This window comes from Thunnus maccoyii, chromosome 5 (genome assembly GCF_910596095.1).
Source record: "Thunnus maccoyii chromosome 5, fThuMac1.1, whole genome shotgun sequence".
Lineage (NCBI taxonomy): Eukaryota > Metazoa > Chordata > Actinopteri > Scombriformes > Scombridae > Thunnus > Thunnus maccoyii.
Window position 1 is genome coordinate 20709238 of NC_056537.1, and position 20660 is coordinate 20729897.

General features: G+C 41.4%; 1 protein-coding gene across 1 annotated transcript; it reads left to right on the top strand.

Annotated features, from left to right (window-relative positions):
- The first annotated feature begins 876 nt into the window (after positions 1–876).
- On the top strand, positions 877–19410 carry LOC121897889 (DENN domain-containing protein 5B-like). Its single transcript, XM_042412679.1, has 21 exons — positions 877–1507; positions 5808–5917; positions 6846–7560; positions 8230–8417; positions 9803–10318; positions 10478–10709; positions 11764–11914; positions 12623–12713; positions 12829–12948; positions 13053–13205; positions 13355–13433; positions 13527–13602; positions 14304–14432; positions 14552–14673; positions 14877–15022; positions 15819–15937; positions 16417–16601; positions 16776–16858; positions 17536–17662; positions 17897–18071; positions 18787–19410. Exons 1-21 carry the CDS (start codon positions 1399–1401, stop codon positions 18968–18970), a joined length of 3810 nt encoding a protein of 1269 aa, XP_042268613.1. The 5' UTR covers positions 877–1398; the 3' UTR covers positions 18971–19410.
- Positions 19411–20660: the final 1250 nt, after the last annotated feature.

The window sequence follows — 20660 nt, forward strand, 5'->3', positions numbered from 1 at the left end:
TAGTTTAAATTTTTAAATTTCTTCTTAACATTTTTAATTAGCATTTTAATAGTTTATGCTGTACTTCCTTTTTAATGTTTTAATCCATTTTGTTAAGCACTTTGAATTACCTTTGTGTGTGAAATGTCTACAATTAAAGGTGCTTCTGTAGCCTAAATTTAATAATATTAAAATGAATGTATATTAAATATCATATATATTTGTAAAATTATTCATTATATGCTTTCCTGGTCACTGAAAATTCACTTTTTTCCTTTGACAAACCATGACTGTTTTTTAAAATCTCAACATGGGAACAGAACAGTCATAGATATACAGACAAAGGCAGACAAAAGGTTCAACATCGCATGAATCAAGAGTCACAGAAACAAAATGATGATAAACATGCAAATAAAAATAAGACAAATGCAATAAATGTATAAAACTTATGAAAAGTAAGAAGAGAAAAAAGGGAAACAGACAAAACAAAAAGGACAGGCGCATACATATGGGGGAAAAATCAGATGTGTCATAAAATGTGTCATTTGTGAGGAAAAGGAAGCTGAATGAGTCTATGAGTCTTGTGGATTTCTGTTTATAACAGAGGTGAGTAAGGAATCTATTTCTGCTAATAAACGAGGCATGTTTGGTACATCTTTCAGCACTCTGCTTGTGTGAGAAACAAAACCACTAGAAAAAATAAATTCACTACATAACCAAGTCTTTGATGCTGTGTGTCAAAATAACAGCACATGTGCCTGAGGCTAAAGGAGTGAGCGTGTGTGTGTGTGTGTGTGTGTGTGTGTGTGTGTGTGTGTGTGTGTGTGTGTGTGTGTGTGTGTGTGTGTCTGTCTTTGACAAGCAAATAAAAACTCAGATTCACAAATCATGACTGCTGTGATGCAGGACGGTGTTTTTTCCAATCCTGGTCCTGCATTTTTAGATGTTTCCCCACTCCAACACACCTGATTGTATGATCAGGCCTCTGCAGAGCTTGATGACGAGCTGATCATTTGAGTCAGGTGTGTTGGAAGAGAGAAACATCTAAAACATGCAGGACCAGGATTGGAAAAACACTGATGATGAATTTCGATAACACCCTTTAAAATGAAGCTGTTTAACCATTGGTGTGATGATGCGTTCAGGTCTTTGTCTCCCTCCCTCTCTCCTCTCTCCTCTCTGCTCCCCTCCCTCCCGGGCCTACACACAGCCTCCTCCCCCTGTGAACAGCCGAGATGAGCAGCGTTGTACCGTCCTATGCTCCCATCAGTCGGATCAGAGAGTGCAGGCGAACAACACCCAGTAACGCGGATCAGCAAAGGACGGACGACATTTAGGATTGAGCCGCATCAGCTATGAAAATCCATCACGTTAAGTAGAAGCAAACGGAGCTCTCTTCACCCATAAAACGCGTCGAGGATGAACGGCACCGCAGCGGCAGCAGGATCGGCTTCTTGCCGTTTCGCCCACTATTTTGTTGTGTGTGGAGTGGATGCAGAGACGGGCCTGGAGCCGGACGATGGAGCAGGTGCAGTAGATGGTCCATAAACATGAAAGATGTGTCAACAAATCCTTGCTGCAAAAATACACAGCCGATGATAATGTTTGATTATACTGAAGGGAAAACACCTATAGGCCTATTTGTGTGTGTGTGTCTGTGTGTGTGTATGTGTGTTTGTTGAGGTTACATTTAAATATGTTTTCATTGGACTCCAAATTTCAGTTTTTTTCAAAGCGTTGTTGACAATTTAATATCTGCGATTATAGAAGTATAAAATCATTTTAGTTTATTGATTGATCTTAATATTTTTGGCAGGATTCTGTTCAATTTAAATCTCTGAACATATACAGTGTTGTGTATATGTTCTTGTTATGAAAGAGTGACACACAAAAACACAAAATCCAAGAAAATGCACATTTTCCTCTAAATTTGAAGCAGTTTGATTGAATTTAAAGTAAGATTTATTCTGTATTATCACACGGTCTTGTCCTTTTTGTCATCCATCTGCTTTAAAAAGCATTACATATCTACATATTTGATCGGATTTTCAACACCCTATAGTAAGATTATTGAGAATACAGCTTTGTTTTCTGCAAGTCATTCACTGCTACATCTGGATAAGGAACTCAGCAGAATGAGGTTTGAACAGAAAGAGGACGACAGCATGACATCCTGCCCGATCAAGCTGGAACACAGATGGATGTGCCAGGCAACTGTTCATGGTTAACCCAGGGCTGTGTGATGTGATGTGCGTATGTATGTGTGAGAAAGAGCGAGAGATGCCAGATTACACTGTTCTGAGTGAAAAAGCAGTGATAAACCCTCTACAACGGCTGATTTGCCTCCATCATCTCAGATACAGATGGTCCCTTCACCTTTCTATCCAAAACACTTCTGTCCTTTTTTTCTCACTAAAAGCCAAAAGGGAAGTTAAAAGGATGCTGTTAGTGTTGGTGGATGTGGGGGTTGCCACGGTGATGACAGCTGCAGTGATGCTGCCTGTGTCTAGGGCTCGTGATGGTTTTATTTGTGGTGGGTAGCACTGTTAGAAATAGACATATTAGGTGGCGTTGTTTTCTTCCATGCTGAGTTGTTGACAGATTCACTCAGGAGTCCTTCTGTGACATCTGCACGTGTTCTGCTGTGTGTGTCGGTTCTTGCGTCTTTGCCCATGTCTTTGTGAGCTTGTGTGCTAATAACCAACATATTTAAAAGTCACTTCCAGGTTTGAGATGTGGAGCACAAGCAATAGTCACACCCTGTGTTCTTGGTAGCAGAAATGTAGCTCATGTTGCGCAGCTCCTCAGGGGAAAATATGGCTGTAACTTGATTTTTTTTTTTTTTCTCTTTTTCAGACAACAACTCATTTGAATAATCGCTCTAATAGAGACAAGAAAAATGTATATTTAGGACAAGCTCTGTATCATTAGCTGCAAGGGAACAACTGATAGTCCTGCTATGTTTCAAGCTGCAGATTATTAAGCATTCTAACTGACCAGTGGGGGCTTTGATAGCTGGCTCCCTGCGGCGAGTGACAGCGTCACTGGCTTGTACATCTGAGCTCCACCAATCTGCTTATGTAACAGCAGGTCATCTCATGCCCACTGCAGCAGGGGGGCTCTGCTCCTTTCAAGGGATTTCTGTCTGTGTGTGTGAATATGTTTGTCTTTGCATACACATAAGCTGCAGTCAAGCAAGACATGTTTATTCCCTCACGTGCACTAGTCATATAAGAGTCGAGATGTGTGAGGTTGCACAGTATCTCTTTTTGTGTGTGTATGTGTAATTAGTGAAGGCCTACCGAGAGACAATCTGCTCTTGTTGGCTTCTCAATAGATGCCACTGTGTGTGTTTTCTGCAGCCTAATCAAATTTCACATGACGTTGCCTGTTGGAATGCTGAATGGCCGAGGCTTCAGCGCCCGTTCAGGCCAGATGACAGTCACAGGGGGATGACATCAGTGGAGGACGAGAACTCCCTGACCGAACATTTGATAGCTAATATGTGCTGTTGAAATGACTGGAAAGACATGAAAATATCTTGCACTTGTCTTGTTTTTACAAGTGTAAGCAGATATCAAGGCTGAGTCATTTTATTTTTAGGTTCTCAACACTTTTATCCCTATTTATTTTAAGCATATGAGCCCAGCACCACGTCTGTGTCTCAGGCTGAGATGAAAAGCAAAAATTTAATTTTTTTTTGTCATACGGTTCACCTTCAGTGAAAGGACAAATCCGTATTGGAAAGACACTGTGATTTAAATTGTTTGAGCCAAAAAAAGGAGTCTATTATTATATTTGCTGTCATTTTAATCCCTATCCACTTTTTATATCTGTCCTCATCTACTCATGTGATGAATGGGACGGTGGGGGTAATTCAGCTGCTGAGTATGACAGACAGATGTCTACCTCTATTCTTGTTCAATCATCCCTGATGAAGTGCTCCTGTTTCACGGATGGACGACCATTTGGGACCATAAATCTTTGTGATGAATATCTGAACACTGGAGTGAATATGAGGCACTTTTTGTTTTTGTCATCCAAAGATATGATATTCACAATGTTGTTTCTACAGTGACAGTAATGAGGACTTGATGAGTAGAGCTGAAACGGTGGAAATGAATTTGCAACTATTGATAATCAAGTAATTGTTGAATTGATTTAAACAAAAATGGCAGCATTTCACTGGTGAGAATTTGCTGTTTTTCTTTGTCTTATGTGATAATAAACTAAATATATTTGGGTTTTGGACTGTTGGTTGGACAAAACATGCAATTTGAATCTTGGATTTTAGGAAATAGTGATGAACATTTGTCACTATTTTGTTATTTTATAGACCAAACAATCAAAAAAATAATCTGCAGATGAATCCATAATGAAAATGGTAATTGGTTGCAGCCCCACTGATGATGTAAAGAGTTCTGCCTCTCATTGGCTCATTTACAGTTTCTTGTGTGTGTGTGTGTGTGTGTGTGTGTTAATGTGGTAAGAGAAGGAAACATACTAATTACTGCCTAACTGAAACAGCCATTTAAGCTTTCATTCAAACACTAAAACAAACCTCCTTCTTTCTCCGTTCTGTTAATGCAAATGCTGAGAGACTCTGGTTTGTATAAACTCTTTAGGTGGGAGCTCATGTCAAGAGGAGTGTGGGTTTTAATTGGGTCAGCTGCTAAAATTTGGGGTGACGTAACCACTGACGAGCTTTGTCTTGATGGTTATCTTTGAGGCCACGGTGGAAACAGCTACCATGGCAACTAGTTGTCCTTCTCCTAGGCTCCTTTCTGTCTCTCAGTGCCAATTTGTATCCTTAGCAAAGAACATTGACTCCCTCCTCTCGTCACAGTGATCTGTTAGCTTCTGTCTCCCACCTACCAGTCTGACTCAGTTTAATTTGAAGAGGTGCTCATTTCTCACTCAGCCTACAGTGCAGTTTCCTCTCTTGGGGTCCTGTGCGTCATCTCATTGGCAGGTGAGGTGGATGTTCCCGAATGCTGAATGAGTGCGTCACGGCTGGCAGCTGAGAGAAAACTGTTAGTTTGCCATTTGCAGTTGTTTTTGTTCTTGTAGTACGCCGATGTGAGTTACAGCCGAACTCTGGGAGTCCATGGGAATACAGTGAAGAGTACTGTTCAAGGGCATCCCCCTTAGAAAGTGGATGAATAATGAAAGTCCCTCATTCACTACTGTCAGTCTCTTTCTTTTGCCTGCTATCTCTTCTCCACACACTCATGCTCACACAGACAGCACTCTGTATGTAACTGGAGCTAGAAGCTGACGCAAGGTGCAGAGACTGAGAGGGAGAGAAACTTAAGCCAGACGGGGCAATGCATCAAATGTGCAGTGTGAATTTAGGAATACATTTCCTGCATGCACTGCAAATTCAGTCATTCGTGTACATGTAGTTGTTATAGAGAAATCTTTCATCCTTTCTCCTGAGCACATTTCTATTGTGTGCACCTCTAAGAAGCGTAAAATGTTTCCTACCACAGCGTGCCAGGGTTGAGGGCTGCTGTACCGCTCTCCCAGTCTATCTCTATGGTAATGAGTTGAGTTACATAATCCTTGGAATGGTCTTTGCTGTGGAGTGGACCTTGCTGTCGATAACAGATGAACTTTTTATTTTTTATTTTTTATTTTACAGAGTGTGTCAGACAAGGTCGTACAGTCCGTGCTTCTTCATAAATCAAAGTTGTTGTCATTTTGTGATGTCCTCTGTTCTGTTCTGTCCTCTGTGTCCCGTCATGAATTCTGATTCAGCAGTGATAAAGGTCAAAGATCACTCAGCGCTAATACTTTTTTTTACTCTCTCTCCGGGTCTCTTTCAGGTGAGGGCTTCGAGCAGAGCCCCATTCGGCGGTCCTTCAAGTCGAGGGTCCTGGTGCACTACCCTGAAAACACAGAGAGGAACCCCTTCAATAAAGATGCTGTCAACATGGTGAGATTCAGGATTTCACACAAATGGTCATTTATTCTCACAACAGTTGAACCATACGGGAAGAGGTGATGTGGCATGTTTGAAGGGTAAACATTTTGTAGCTCTTTCAACTAGTGAAAATGAATTATGTTAAAAAAGACAAAGGAGAGAGACGTGACAATAAAATCATTTGGAACAAAAGCACGCAAGGAGCCATGTATTTTTGCCTCTAACAGGATATATTCTCATAGAAGGTGTTCATTGTTCTCTGTTGGAAAAGCAGGTCAGGATGATGAAAGCCTCAAAAGATTGTTGTCAGATGGAAATGAATTCATTTCTATATGGGGCCTTGCTTTGCTTGCTAGAGAGACACCACTTTGTTTTATGTTGTGTGTTATGCTGAAATTATTAGAAAATCAGTGTTCTTTTTTATACTTTTTATGATTTTATTTGGTTTTCAGATTTGGAAACAAATACATGTGACAATAACACAATTACAACATACCATAGAACAAATGGGGTACTCACTTTTTCTAAAATTTCGGAAAAAAAACAAACAACCTTTTTTCCCCCAGAAGATCAATTTAGATTTGCATTAAATACATTTCCAGACAACATAAAGCCAATGCAAGGATCAGCTTTTCACCTGTTTCCTGTTTTGCTTCAAGCTTATTTTTTGTCAGGTCTCTTGGTACAGCATCCTTTATGTTCCCTACCGGAGAGTTCAATATGTCTTTCATGGTTCCTTTTACATTGTGCCAGAAATGCTTTAGTTCAGTGCGACTCCAGAAAACATGAGCATAGTTTAGAAAATCCACTGTTCCTTATGCACAGTATCAGTTATTGATATAATTGTTATGATTTGTCTCTACTTCTGCCACTTTATTCTAAACCTTCTCTTACATTTTATCCTCTCCTTCCTCCTCTTTCTTTACCACTTCATCCTCAGCTCTGTATGCCGAGGGGTCTGTCCTTCCGCACTCAAGCAGACAGACTCGATTCTCAGTTCCACTCATTCACTATTACTTTTGACGACGGCACGCGTTCTTACGGCTTTGTCCACACTTTCTACGAGGAGGTGACCAGTGCTCAGATCATCACCGCCATGCAGACACTCTACCAGATGCACCATGTAGAGCACCACTCCTCGTCATCCTCCTCCTCTCCCTCTTCCTCGTCTTCATCTGCCTCCTCACCCTCCACCTCCAGTATGGACTCGCTTGTGAGCAGCTTGGATGAGTCGGACGCCGAGTCTCTAGCCGGGGTTTCCGCCTGCCTGGGCTGCGCGGCCTCCTTTGACCCAGCACGTGACACCCTGTATGTGTCCAAAGCCCTCTGCCTCCTCACGCCGCTCCCCTTCCTTCAAGCTGCTCGACAGTTCCTGTCTCAGCTGCACCAGGCTGTGACGTCGCACACAGCCCCGCCCCTCCCTCTGGAGAGCTACATCCACAACATCCTGTACGAGGTGCCCCTACCTCCACCCGGCAGGTCACTGAGGTTTCACGGGGTACAGGGACCCATCTTGTGCCAACGGCCCGGGCCAGGTGAGCTTCCACTTGGGGAGTACCCTCTTGGAGAGGCATTCAGCCTGCTCGGTGTGGACAATATGGTTCAACTACTTACCTGTGCACTTCTGGAGACACAGGTTCTGCTCTGCTCTCACGGTAAGCACTGTGCACTTTCACTTCATTTCACTTTCATCAATTAGCATGATTGAAATGACACTCCAAACATGAAATAACCACGTAAACATTTGTTGATTATCTCAATGCAAATCAGGTCATTGTCAGAGTAAGCAGAGCTGAAGGGACATATTATTACTGTGATTGAGACATTAGTTTTAAGAGCATATTGAAGAGCATCTCCACTGATCAAATCTATCAGTGTTTTTGCAGAATTTAGCAGCACAATGTGGCAACATATCATTTGTTGACATCTCATAAGCTAACTGGCTTTTCAAAATGGTTATGTAATAAGATGACACTAAATGTGGAATTAATAGAAATAGACAAGCTATTTATACAAGACATGACACAAAATGAAAACAGCCTTTACACACTAAGTTAGTCACACATGTAACCTACAGTAACAGCATGACAGATGGGTTAAATACTGCAGGGAAATCTAACTTAATGAGAAAAAGGTGTCCTCATTCAGTAATTTGGGCAATGATCTGTAGCCTGTAAACAGAAATATGGATTAAGTATCTATATAAGCAACTCATATAAACAGCTTGATTAAAACCTAATTCCTTGAAAATGAGGTTTTCCTGGGTGCATTGCAATTCAAGCTAATATCTCTCCATCTCTCTCTTGTTTTTCTTGTCTCCTCAGACTACCAGCATTTGATGACTGTGGCGGAGGGCATCACCACTTTGTTATTCCCATTCCAGTGGCAACACATGTACCTGCCCATCGTCTCTGCACCATTACATCACCTGCTGGATGCTCCCGTGCCGTTCATGTTGGGCATCCAACGCAGAGAAGGAGCTCAGCGATCCTCCCTCCACCTACCACATGAGGTACAACACTCAACAACATGTAAATGGTATCTGCAGGTTTCCTGTGTGAATATACCGGTCAGAATTTCAGGATTGTGCAGGAGATTCGTACAAAAAGATCTGATGTTTTTGTTAAACTTGAAATGCTTTTCCAAATCCATTTTGCTGATCTCCTCCATTCTGCGTGCATGGGAATTTGCCCTCAGCCTCCGGCCTGTTGAACCGAGACGATACATTTCCTCAGAGCTGCCCCCGCTTTCACAAATCCAATCCTGCAATCCGAGATCACTTTCTGCGGCATGAATATCTCACTGAAGCCTCTTTGAAGTCGCTCTGCCCCAGAAAGGAGGCAGTAGAAAGACAGCTCGGGGGGATGAAAGCAAAACCGCAGAGCAGCAGAGATCCAGAATAATGGGACTGGCTGAATAATTAATGTGAATTAGGGATCACCACTTATTTCTTGAGTTGCACGAGTTGATTTATGGGGGGTAATTTGCAAGAAAGGGGGAAATACTTCAATCATACATGTATGTTTGTTTGGAATTTGTCTGAACAGCAATACATTTAAGCAGTCTTCCATAATATTGATGTACAGGGAAACTCATTGTAGAAATGGGAGCATGAGTTAATAATGGGGAAATAAAATATGTTTTAGCTCTGAATCTGAAAGAAAAACTCAGTCTTTATTATATTTTTAATCGTTGCATCTACTACTTTGGTTCTTCTCTTTGTCTAAATGTCCTCTTTAAATCAAATTGATGATGAACAGACATTGACGAGGAAGACTAGGAGGATGAAGCTCCTCTGTCTGCGACTGTCCGCTCCACAGTACATCTCCCAACTTCCCCTGAGGCTTTAAACCGACTGTCTGAGGTCACTGTTGAAGGTTGTGTTGCTGCTGACTGGGCTGTGCTCCACTGCTGCTTACAAAGGCCTTTTTTTTTTTTTTTTTTTTTTTTTAAATCAGTGCCTATCTTTTTCACAAAGTGCGATTATTCATTACTCAGCAGCTTCATGGGCACAGCTTTTGTTATTTGTTTGCTGGTGCAAAAGCCTGATTTCTTTTTTTTTTGCTGGTTTCCACAGTTTCTCCTGTTGCTGTGATAACGTTTAGATAATCCTCCACATGCTAATATCCTCTGAGGGTTTATAACGGTGAAATACCAAGAATCTATTAAGGAAACGTAAATCTTCATCTCTGATCTTAATTGGATGTTTCTGTACATGCTCCAGTGCTGTTAAAACTCGCTTACTTTGTCTGCGTGAGATGAATTAGAGCGTGTGCATTGTGACAGGTTAAACCTATAATGATTATCTGATGGAGGAGCCAATTGAGAACCTTGTTTCATTGCAGTCGGGTGTTTGCATGTTATTCACTGTTGTCTTTGTCTATTCCTCCTGCGCAGTCCAACCTGTGTTTTGTGGATATTGACAATCACTGTGTCGAAGCCCCTGAGGACCTGCCCGTTTTTCCAGACCAGACTGAGCTCATCCAGGAACTGAGTGAGATACTGCTGCGTTTTGGGCTCCCTCCACAGGGAGGCGTGACCACTAAGCCCACTACCACTACCACCACCACTACCACCTCCCCTCGCCTGAGCAGCCTGGTCTTGGAGGATCTGATGGAGGACAGAAGGAATGGGAACCTCGGAGGCGAGGAGCTGGCGGTGCTGGAGAGGCTGCAGGCTCTGGCAAGGAGGTGTGGAGGAGGCAAAATGTCAGATGGGGAGAAGATACTGGGACATGTGTTAGAGGAAGAGGAGGAAGAGATGAAGGCTGCAAAGCTGAACATTCAGCTGAGGGAGGTGTTTGCCGGCCGGTTTGCTGCCATGTTTGGCAGGTATGAGGAGTTTGTCATCCACAGCGCTCTTGATTTGGACTCCTGGTTGAGCAACAGAGAAGGGACATTCAGCTTTGACAAGGTACTTGAGAAGATGTTAGTGCACAACGTCAATAGATGGATCTAATAAAACTACTGTATTTATGCTGTTTATCTTTAAATAGATATGTTACAATCCCTTTTCCGTGTTAGTGAAATACTTTTTGATTGTGACAGAAATATTTGCTTTTGAATGTTTCAGGGTTCCTTCCTCTCAGCTCAGCCTGCGACCCATTTGCACTTCTTGTCTCGGTTCCTGGAGACCTCCATGTTTTCATCTTTCGTCGATGGGAAGGTGATAGCTCGCTGGGCCGATAGGGAGCCACTGCAGCAGCTGTTTGACAACCGCCTGGAGAGAGAACGACTGTATGACACCGACGAGGAGGATGCCCACGGCTGTCGCTACAGGAAATGCACCATGCTCTTTGAGTCAGGTAGTGTGAGAGAGCTCACAAACGAGTGTGAAATAAAGTACAATAATACATCATGCAAATTACTGCAAGTAAGGCACAAGGTACTGTAAATACGTGGGTCTTATAAACTGAAGGAGATGCAAAAAACATATAAAAACATCTATAGCTCAGTAGTCCAACCTGTCTTGATTTCTATTTAATTTAATGTATATTTGACAGTGAAGTGCAAGTTTACAATGAGAAATATACAAGTGATGGAACTTAAGTCTCTCTAAGCTGTGCATTTTAATGATAGACTATGACAAATCAAGATCAGGATTTTTCAGCAGTTTCCTCTCAGCATTTAGATAGTGTTTGTATAGCAGGAAAATAAATCGAAACCTCCTTCGGTGGATTGAGCTGAATGATGTGATTGAAGTGAATGCCAGAGGAAATCTGCCAATCTGTCGCCATCTGCTTGTCTGTTTGGGTTTATATGTTGATTATGTTGCTCTGTCTTTCTGAAACCACCACTATTGTTCTTTCTCCTCTATAAAAGGTTTGGACAATGTTGCTTAACTCGTATACCAGAACATTTAACTGTGCAAATAGTAGCTGATGGAAATATTCCTCCAGTAGAAATTGAAATAAAACAAATAATCAGACAATGTGTTAAAAAGGAGGTAAAGATGAACTAGAGAGTGGTGAACTAAAGGATGTGGTGGAGAATGAGCGTTATGTAAGGGGAGGACAGGGCTTTGTGTCCTATGAAAACTGCTTTAAATGTCTGCTTTGAAGTTCTGCCAACCTCTGCAGAGAATGCAGCATTTGTATCTCAGCTGTCTGTGTCACCATATTTCACATGTAGACTCAAAAGATGCTTCATCTCTTTTAAGATGTACCGTCAGTTACATATTTCACTCCATTTTGGTGTATACTCTATGTCCCAGTCTAACGTTCATGTAAGAAGTGACATTAAACGTTACCCACAAGTCCTCCCTGGAAATGTCTTTATCATCACTTTCTTGACTCCTTTTTATCTACAGTAGAAATCCCTGCAGCATGATCTTTACCATTGCTGTGTTTGTCTCTGCAGCCCAGTCCATTGAGCGCAGACTGCTGAAGGCCGACCACACAGCCATACACCCTCACCTGCTGGACATGAGGATCGGCCAGGGTCGTCACCAGCAGGGCTACTTTCCTAAGCTGCAGGCTGATGTTCTTGCACAGGGACAAAACACAAACAAGTGAGCCGTGGTTTCTGTTGTTGTTCAGTGAAAATACACTTGAACTGTGATTCCTAACCAGAGGTACTTGTACCCCAAGCCCAGGGGGTACTCAGCTAAATAAGATTTCAAATGGGTGTGATGATAATCTTGAGTAAATGTATTGTCCCAATAACCAGTAAGCCACCAAAGGCCGACTGCACAGTACACCCTGACACTGTTGTGATTGAGAGTGCTTGAAAATGAGTTAGCAAGTGTGCAGTCAAAATGGTCAGCTAAAAGTCATTTATAAAAGGATGAAATAGATAAAAAAGATAATCTATAAACATTTGAAAGAGTTAGCTAAAAATACTAGTTTAAATAGATGGCTAAAGGTAATGTTCAAATGATTAAAAGTCCAGCTCCTGCCAGTGCAATAACTACAAACCTGACCAAACTGACCTAAACATTGACAATTCAAGTGTATGAAAAATATTGTAAAAGCTATTATCTACTCATAGTTTATGTTACATCCAAATCTTAACTTAACCTTAAAATCAATAGAAATTAACCCATTTGGAACAAGACAGGTGGGGTTAAGGGGTACTTGAGCTCATGAAAGGGTTTTGGGGGTAGAATATTACAAGTTGCCAGGGTCTACTTTTTTACCAACACACGCATGTACTTTAACTGCAGAAACACAGGTTACACATGCAGACTTGTGAATTTGATTTTATGTCGCCTGAACAGGTGGTCCAGTCGTGTCACAGCCTCACGCAGGACCGACCCCAAGAGATCAACAGTCTCTGAACACTCAGGAGTGGACAATGAACAGAGACAGGTACTTGCATTTGATCAGACACACACACACACACACACACACACACACACAGACGCACACAGGAAGACTTCATAAGGCCAATGCCTGATTTATTACCTTTTTATTTATTCAACAGAAGCACACATTTACGAGGAAGAACCTCCGTCAGTCTAAGTTACTTGACCCGTCGCCTCAAGCCGTCACTCAGACTCATCGAGAGTTTGTTGACGGGCTGCTGAGCGAGTGTCGTCTGAAGGTGAGAGCTCTCTCTGTGTGTGATAGAAGAGGTACTGTTGCTGTGACTATTTTCTTAAGTCACCGTTCAAGGTTGACGCCATAATATGTTCCCTGGCTTTGTAGACCAAACGGATGTTGATGGAGAGGATGGGGAAGGAGAGCGCAGAACTGGGTCAGGGAGAAGCCAACATCACAGGCCTGCAGGAAAACACGCTCATCCATGGTCTGTGTGACCTACTGGAGAGAACCTGGGGCTACGGTCTGCAGCTGAAACAGGTCAGACACAGACATTAACAAATTACCAGCTCAGATGACCTAAAAAAAACCCATCTGGAACTATAAACAAATACACATCATGCACATGAACACACAGAGACGACTGTATAAACAGGTTGAATGTTGACGAGCGTGTTTGTTCTGAACAGGGGAAGTCCGCTCTTTGGTCTCATCTGCTTCACTACCAGGCGGCCCAGGGGAAGATGGAGGTACCAGCTGAGTCTCCAGGTCAGAGCACAACCCTACCACTTTGTTTTTCTTGTGTAAATCACTGAGTTAATTGTTGAATGATCATTGGTGCTGAATTTGCTACATGTTCAGGGTTTAACAATTCAGACCAGAGAACGTTTGACGATGGCACTCCCGTCCTGAGAGGATCATTAATACAGGATATGAGGTAATGAGAGAAAACATACTGTGATGGTGGGAAGAGTGATATATCTGTGTGATAGAAGTATGATATAAACCAATAAGACTTAGATATTTTGTTTCAGATAAGAGCCATTAACCTCTTAAAATCCACCGGGTCGCCGGCAACCCGCTTAAACTATTTGTAAGCGGTAGCATCACGCAGTAATGAGTAAAAGCAATTTGCACAATTTGACCAATTGGAGATGATTGGAGAGGTTCGGGGACACCAGTGACACCACAAACTAAAAACTCCCTAGCTCCCATAACGTTAGGCCTAGAAGTCTGGAATTTTATACAGGTTGACAAGATGTAGAAGGTATATGTTGTTCTGCATAGTTCTGGCATAAAGCATGTCCTAATTATTGTTATTCAAATATGACTCATTATAGACAAGGACCAAAAACACTTTTTGGAGCCTTATTTGAACTGACGTAGTTTTGTTTGTGTTTTAGCCACATGCTAAACAAGCACATTTCCAGAAACTAGAAGATGTCACCTGTCAAATGAAGCCTAATACATGCATCGTGGCACAGTTCTTCTGTTATAAGCTTTTCCATTTGGGTATGCCAAATAGGCGAAAATTCTATAAAAAGGGTGGATGTTAAGGGGTTAAATACAAAAACTGAATTGAATATTAGAGCTTTATCCTCACTGCTTATGCCAGCCTTTCTGTTGTTTTTCTTTCAGGTTTATTCAGACCATGAGTGAGGGTCTGTCTGAGGTGGGACAGGCCCGGGCCTGGATCCATCTTGCCCTGGAGAAGAAAATGCTCTCCCAACACCTTAAAGAGCTACTTAAAAACCAGGAGCTGCTCAGGTCACAATTCACTCATAAGTAATCTACTGCTAAGCCAACACAAGTAGAATATTTTGGATTTCATTTGTATTAAGTCCCATAACTTTGACTTTTTTCGCTCTCTTCATGTCCCATGACAGGCAACTGTATAAACCCCATGCATTCCTGCTCTGTGAGGAAGAAAGGGAGCAGTTTTTATTCCACCTGCTCTCTCTCAACACTGTGGACTACCTCTGCTTCACACGCGTCTTCACCTCCATCAGTAAGTAAACTTTAGCGGAAAAAATGACATAATTCACTGTGGCAGTTTTATAGCCTCCAAGGACACTGACAAGCTGCTTCTGGTTGTGTTTGGCCAAATTCATGTGGATTACTCATTACTGTGGAGAAACTCTGTCAATTTAAGTATGAAGGAAATTAATCATTTTTGTAAACATTTGCTCTGGGTTGCTTGTGTCTCCCCAGGTATTCCATACCGTGTTGTGATAATACCAATGAAGAAGCTTAGCATTGCTATGGCAACAGTTGATCCTTGGGTGTGCGTGTCAGGAGAAATGGGTGATTCAGGAGTTAGACAGATCCCGAAGAATACACAAGAAATTTTTTTCCAGGTTTGTATACACACCTCCGCAGTAAAGTCCTGATGCATTCAAAAAATACTAAGTGTCTACATGCTAGCAGTTCTGTGAGACTGTACCATGGATTTATATTTTATATTTATCTTACAGTTATACATTCATGGACTGTACAGTGGTGCTGTGAGCTCAATGCTAATGTCAGCATGCTAACATGCACATAATGACAATGCTCACATGCTGTTGCTAAGCAGGTGTAATGTTTGTCTTGTTCACCACCTTAATTTAGTGTGTTAGCATGCTAATAGTTAATAATTAGCACTAAAACACTCAGCTGATGCTGATGGCAGTCCTACTAGTTTTGCAAGTATTTGGTCATAAACCAAAGCACCATTCATCCTGAGGGGGACATGAATGTTTGGACCAAGTTTTGTGGCCATCCATACAATTGTTGTTGTGACATTTCTCTCAAAAACCATACATGTCTACTTCATGGTGTCCTTAGAGGAAAAGTCAGAAGATCACCAAAGTCATTAGGGGTCATGTGTGGGCACCATAACTATTTGTATCAAATTCAATGGCAATCCATCCAATGGTAGTTGAGATATTTCGTGAGAGGCAAAATGTCAGGCGAATGGTGGCTCTACATGAAAAGAGTGGGATCACCAAAATCAGTAAGATTCATCCTCAGGGGACCTTTGATGTCATGGCAATCCCCTTTGTAGTTGTTGAGATATTCCGTTTGGACCACTGTGGTGCACCAGCTGACCGGCTGCCTTTCCTCACATGGCTAAAAAAGCAACATCAATTACTGTTACTTTTTTTCTGTCAGTGCAAGAACCTCGGCAGACTGAGCACCCTGCAGCTGGGACAGGAGAACTCTGGCTTGCTGGCCAAGTGTCTTATTGACTGTGTGATGGTCTACAATGAGATCACTGGACACACCTACAAGTAAGACTCACCCTCTGACCTCTTGGTCTCATCAGAAAACCCTGACTGTGCAAAAATGTGTTTGTGGAAAGCAGCTGTGATAAAGTGTGAGATACATTGACATCTTAATGATCCTGCCTGTCAAACACCGGATGTCTGAGCTTCTTTTGAACGCTCCTCTTAGAAATATTTTTCAAAATAACTGTTTACAGCTGCTTTATCACGACAATAACACAGCAAAATAAAAGTGACTACAATACCATATTGTCATAAACTGAAACCAACTGTTGCCTGGTAGATAGCAAATTAATCTAAATATAAATTGTATTCAAAACATGTCAAACCAACAGTATGGTCATTAAAGTTATTTAGAAAAATGCATGCTCACCACACAGCACTGATTAGAACAGATGGCCTCACCTACGACATGTCCCTGTATAATAAATCACGTTTTTTTCACGTTGCATATAATGAAACACTGTCTCTTTCTTTCCTGTCAGGTTCCCATGTGGCCGATGGCTAGGGAAAGGCGTGGGCGATGGCAGCTTGGAGCGAGTCCTCATTGGACAGCTGGTGTCACCTGGTGGAGAGGAGGATGCTCGAAGGTTTACAGGGACGCCTCCAGAGCTGGCCTCTCCTTCTCAGAGCATGCGGACAGTGCTGGGATCGCTTGGCAACCGGAGTAGTACGTACTGACAAAGAACACATTCTTCAGTACAATAGCTGCCCTACTTGTTATTGAGCTTTACAATAATAACAGATTCAGCTCCAGTATCACCTTTCTGTCTCTGTTCTTCTTCCCTCATGTTTCTATTTATAACTATGCTCCCTGTGTCTTTCTTGTTTTATCTCTTGTCAGGAGTGTTGTCTGTTGAAGTACACGAAGACATGAGGGAGGCGGCAAATAACCTTGTTAAACACTTCCACAAACCTGAACAAGAGGTATGTGACTGTAATCGTGAGTGTGTCCCCTCGACTCATTTAAGCTGTTGCCTCGCACAGTCATTTTTAATACGAGATCAACAGAAATAAAAACTGGAACTTTATGTGATGTTTCAAATTTGGAAGGGAAAATCATCATCATTATCAGACTAAAATGGATAGAAAACGGTTAATGCAAAGAAGAGCATCTCTGCAGCCGTGTGTTAGACTCTCAACACTCTGTATGTGTTATTTTTATCTCCAACATGGTTCATTACCCCGGCTTGTTCAGCCTGGGCCTCATTTGTGTCTTTTGTGTATCACTTTAGCCTCTCTCATCTCAACAGCAAGTTAAAAGCATTGCAGACACTTGATGGATCACTTTACTTACTATCTGTAATGGGCCTCAAGTTCAGTTTGTTATTATATTTTCATAGCAGGCCAGATAGTGCTCAGGACAATACCACTGCACAATCTTCAATGCAGAAGCCTTTGCTCAGCGTTGTTTATCTTCTCTTAGTACAGTAAATGGAAGAGGAGCCTTTTTAAATCCAAAAAATAAATAAATTGTTCTGTGGAGGATTTTGGAAAATTGCAGTGCCGTCTGTCTCTCATATGAGGGGATTTACTGAAGTTGAAAGATGAGCCATTTGTTCAAAGTGTCCACATTAACTCTGTTCCCGTTTCTATCCTCCCAGAGGGGAAACTTGACAGTCTTGCTATGTGGTGAAGGAGGTCTGGTGCTTTCTTTGGAGAAGTTCCTCCTCCATGGGTTCAAATCCAACCGTCTTTTCCAGAGGAATGTGTTTGTTTGGGACTTTGTGGGTAAGTTCTGTGTGTGTGAGCTTGTTAAAAGCATTCAGTGAACATTAAAAGTGATGTTTAATTTCCGACTGTGTTTCCTGTCTCCATCTAGTGGCAGTGAAAATGAATTTGACATATCAAATTGCACATGACAAAGCATGATTGATATGATTTGTTAAAAACCTGTCTTTGCAACCGTATTTTCTGTATTCTAACAATTCATTAACTAAAACTATAACCAACTCGTTCCCATAGAGAAGGCAGTGGTTTCCATGGAGACAGATGATCAGATGGGTGACCTGCATGGATCAACGCTGACAAAAGGTCCACCTTGCGACTCACTGTGCCATTATGTCAACGCAATCAATGCTTCACCCCGAAACATCGGAAAAGAGGGCAAGTTCCAGCTGTTCGTCTGCCTGGGAGTCAGGTGAGTGGTCTCAATTCTAAAAATGACATAGAAAAACTCTCCAGTACACCTTAGCAAATTAGAAAAAAATGAAGAAATCTCCTTAAATGGCCAGGGATGTAATAGGAGTTATAGGTCAGGAAAAGGTAATTAAAATAAAAAAATGAGCAGAAAGTTGAAGCAGTTAATACAAAATACAATATAGACTTATAATCCATTAATAAGTTTGTAATAGGACTGATACTACTGTAATGTAATTGATACAAAATAAGAAATGGTTAAATCATTCTAAAAGGTTTATGATTTATATTTAAACCTGAAACAGAGTCTGAAAATACTTTTAAAGCCTCCTGGTTGTTACGTTATTTTGGGCAAAGGTCAAACAGTTTCCTTCCTGAGGCTCGGAGGAAGTAGCCTGCAGCATGACGCCACTCAGAGGTTTTTCTCACGCTGACCTTCTTACATAACATACAGTTTGGGAAGGGACAGGTCAGCCTTCATCTTGTAGTAGCTGGGCATTGATCGCAGAAAAATCTTCAAAAAAGCCTAGATCAGTTGTGGCTGTCACAATTTTTTCACAACTAAATCAATTTACAAGCCGAGTGGTTTAAAGTGAAAGCGCTGGGCAATAGTTCTGTTTTTAAATCAGCTAACTCCCCTTCAGGCTTGAAATTTTACACTAAACTTCATAATGCATGTACAGTATAGAACGATCATTAACCTGTCTTCTTGACAGGGACCGGCTTCTGTCTCAGTGGCTCCCCCTGCTGGCAGAGTGTTCGCTGACAGTGCGGATGTACGAGGAAGGCGCTCTGCTGCGGGACCGTGCTGCTGTACACTCCCTCTCCCGCATCCTACACACACTCACCGAGTTCACCATCACACTGGAAACATCGCTGGTTAAAGGGGTTGACCTCTGACCCTGATGGATAAGCACTGCGGAATATCGGCCCCCTGCATCGTAACCTACCGCAGGAATTCTGATGGGTTAAAATATTCATCTTTCCATGTGCCGGAAAAAGAAGTACATCAGACACTTGTGACTTTATGATGAAATGGACAGAGGACTAGATGGAGTCACCGGCAACTTGAGCTGCAAACATATTGCCTTGTTCACTGATGTAAATGTCTTACACACTGTATTTGCTTCAGGAAATAGTCTGATTTTCCAATGCTTGTTTACACTGTGAAATTCTGTTTTCCTCAAGGAGAAATAGAGTCATTCATAATCTCACATCGACAGAACATATCTTCACAGCTCACACCATTTACTCTGACCCTATGACAACTATAACTCTCCTCCTACTGCTGTATTGCTTGCACTTGAATTTTAAACTAAGCACATGCATGGCCAAATCTGTTTATGTCTCAAGTGTGTTGTGATCTGAAATATCAGGACCCAGGCCTTACTATATAAACATTTTCTTGACTTTATTGATTGGATATCTTAGTAATTATACTATAAAATAATGTTCCCAGTCTATATTATAATTAATCTGTTATCTTATTATGCTCATGTTATACTGTGTAATGCCTGGCCTGTTTCTCATTGTTTAATTCAGTTTGGGGTCACGTACTGAACAGAGTTGTGCTCATGAAATCCTCAGTGGGTGAAACACTGAAGCCAAATTGGTGTCCCAGTTGTGTCAGTTCAAATAGTCTTTGTCACTTTGTCAGAAAGCTTTTTTTCCTTCTCTCTTGTAAATATTTTTGCTTCATTAGATCTTTGATAGAATCGTGCCCATTTGTTATTATGGTGTAATGAATTTGTGGCATATTTTCTGTATAAAGGCATCCTGTTTGTGTCTGTATAAAACAATAGATTCCATTATGGGCACACTTTACTGATTATGTAGATAATAGTCATGCTGTTTGTTTCTAAACTGTTCAATTGTCTTTGCAAAATCGAGACAATGAATAGCGCACAGGTTCTTAAAACCGCTAGGTATTATGTTGTCGCATTTGATTTAACAGTTGAATTATGAAAACGCTGTCTCCTGCACTGTCCTGCAAGCACTATGTAACCCACAATGACCAAGCCTCTATTATCATTTAAATACAGATTAGAGAAAGCAATAATGAATTATGTTATTTATGAAATGTGTTGTCAAAGATTAAAGTTAATATTGACATAACTGACATGTGTTGGTATTGTTTTTTTGTGCTATTTGCCTAAGATCTGTGATGTCTGAAACAATCAGATATGTTTGCATATTAACAGAAACTGTCAGTTTTGTCAGTTTCAAAATTAAGACTTATTGCATTTGATATTTACAAAGAATTGGACTCTTATAGTTTTTTTCTAAATGCAAACTTGAGCTACTATAAACTGTTTTGCAGTGCTCTCTAACAGAAGCTCCTTAGATCAAGTCAAGTCCATTTTATTTTTATAGCCCAATATCACAAACCACAAATTTGCCTCAGGGTGCTGTACAATCTGTACAGCAATGCAACATCCTCTGTTATTAGACCCTCAGTTCCAATAAGAAAAAACTCCCTTAAAGAAAAATAACAAAACAAAACCCTTTAAAGGGTAAAAAATGGAAGAAACCTCAGGAAAGATCAGTCTGAGGGTGCTGGCACTATTGGTGGTGGTTTTGGCATCACAGC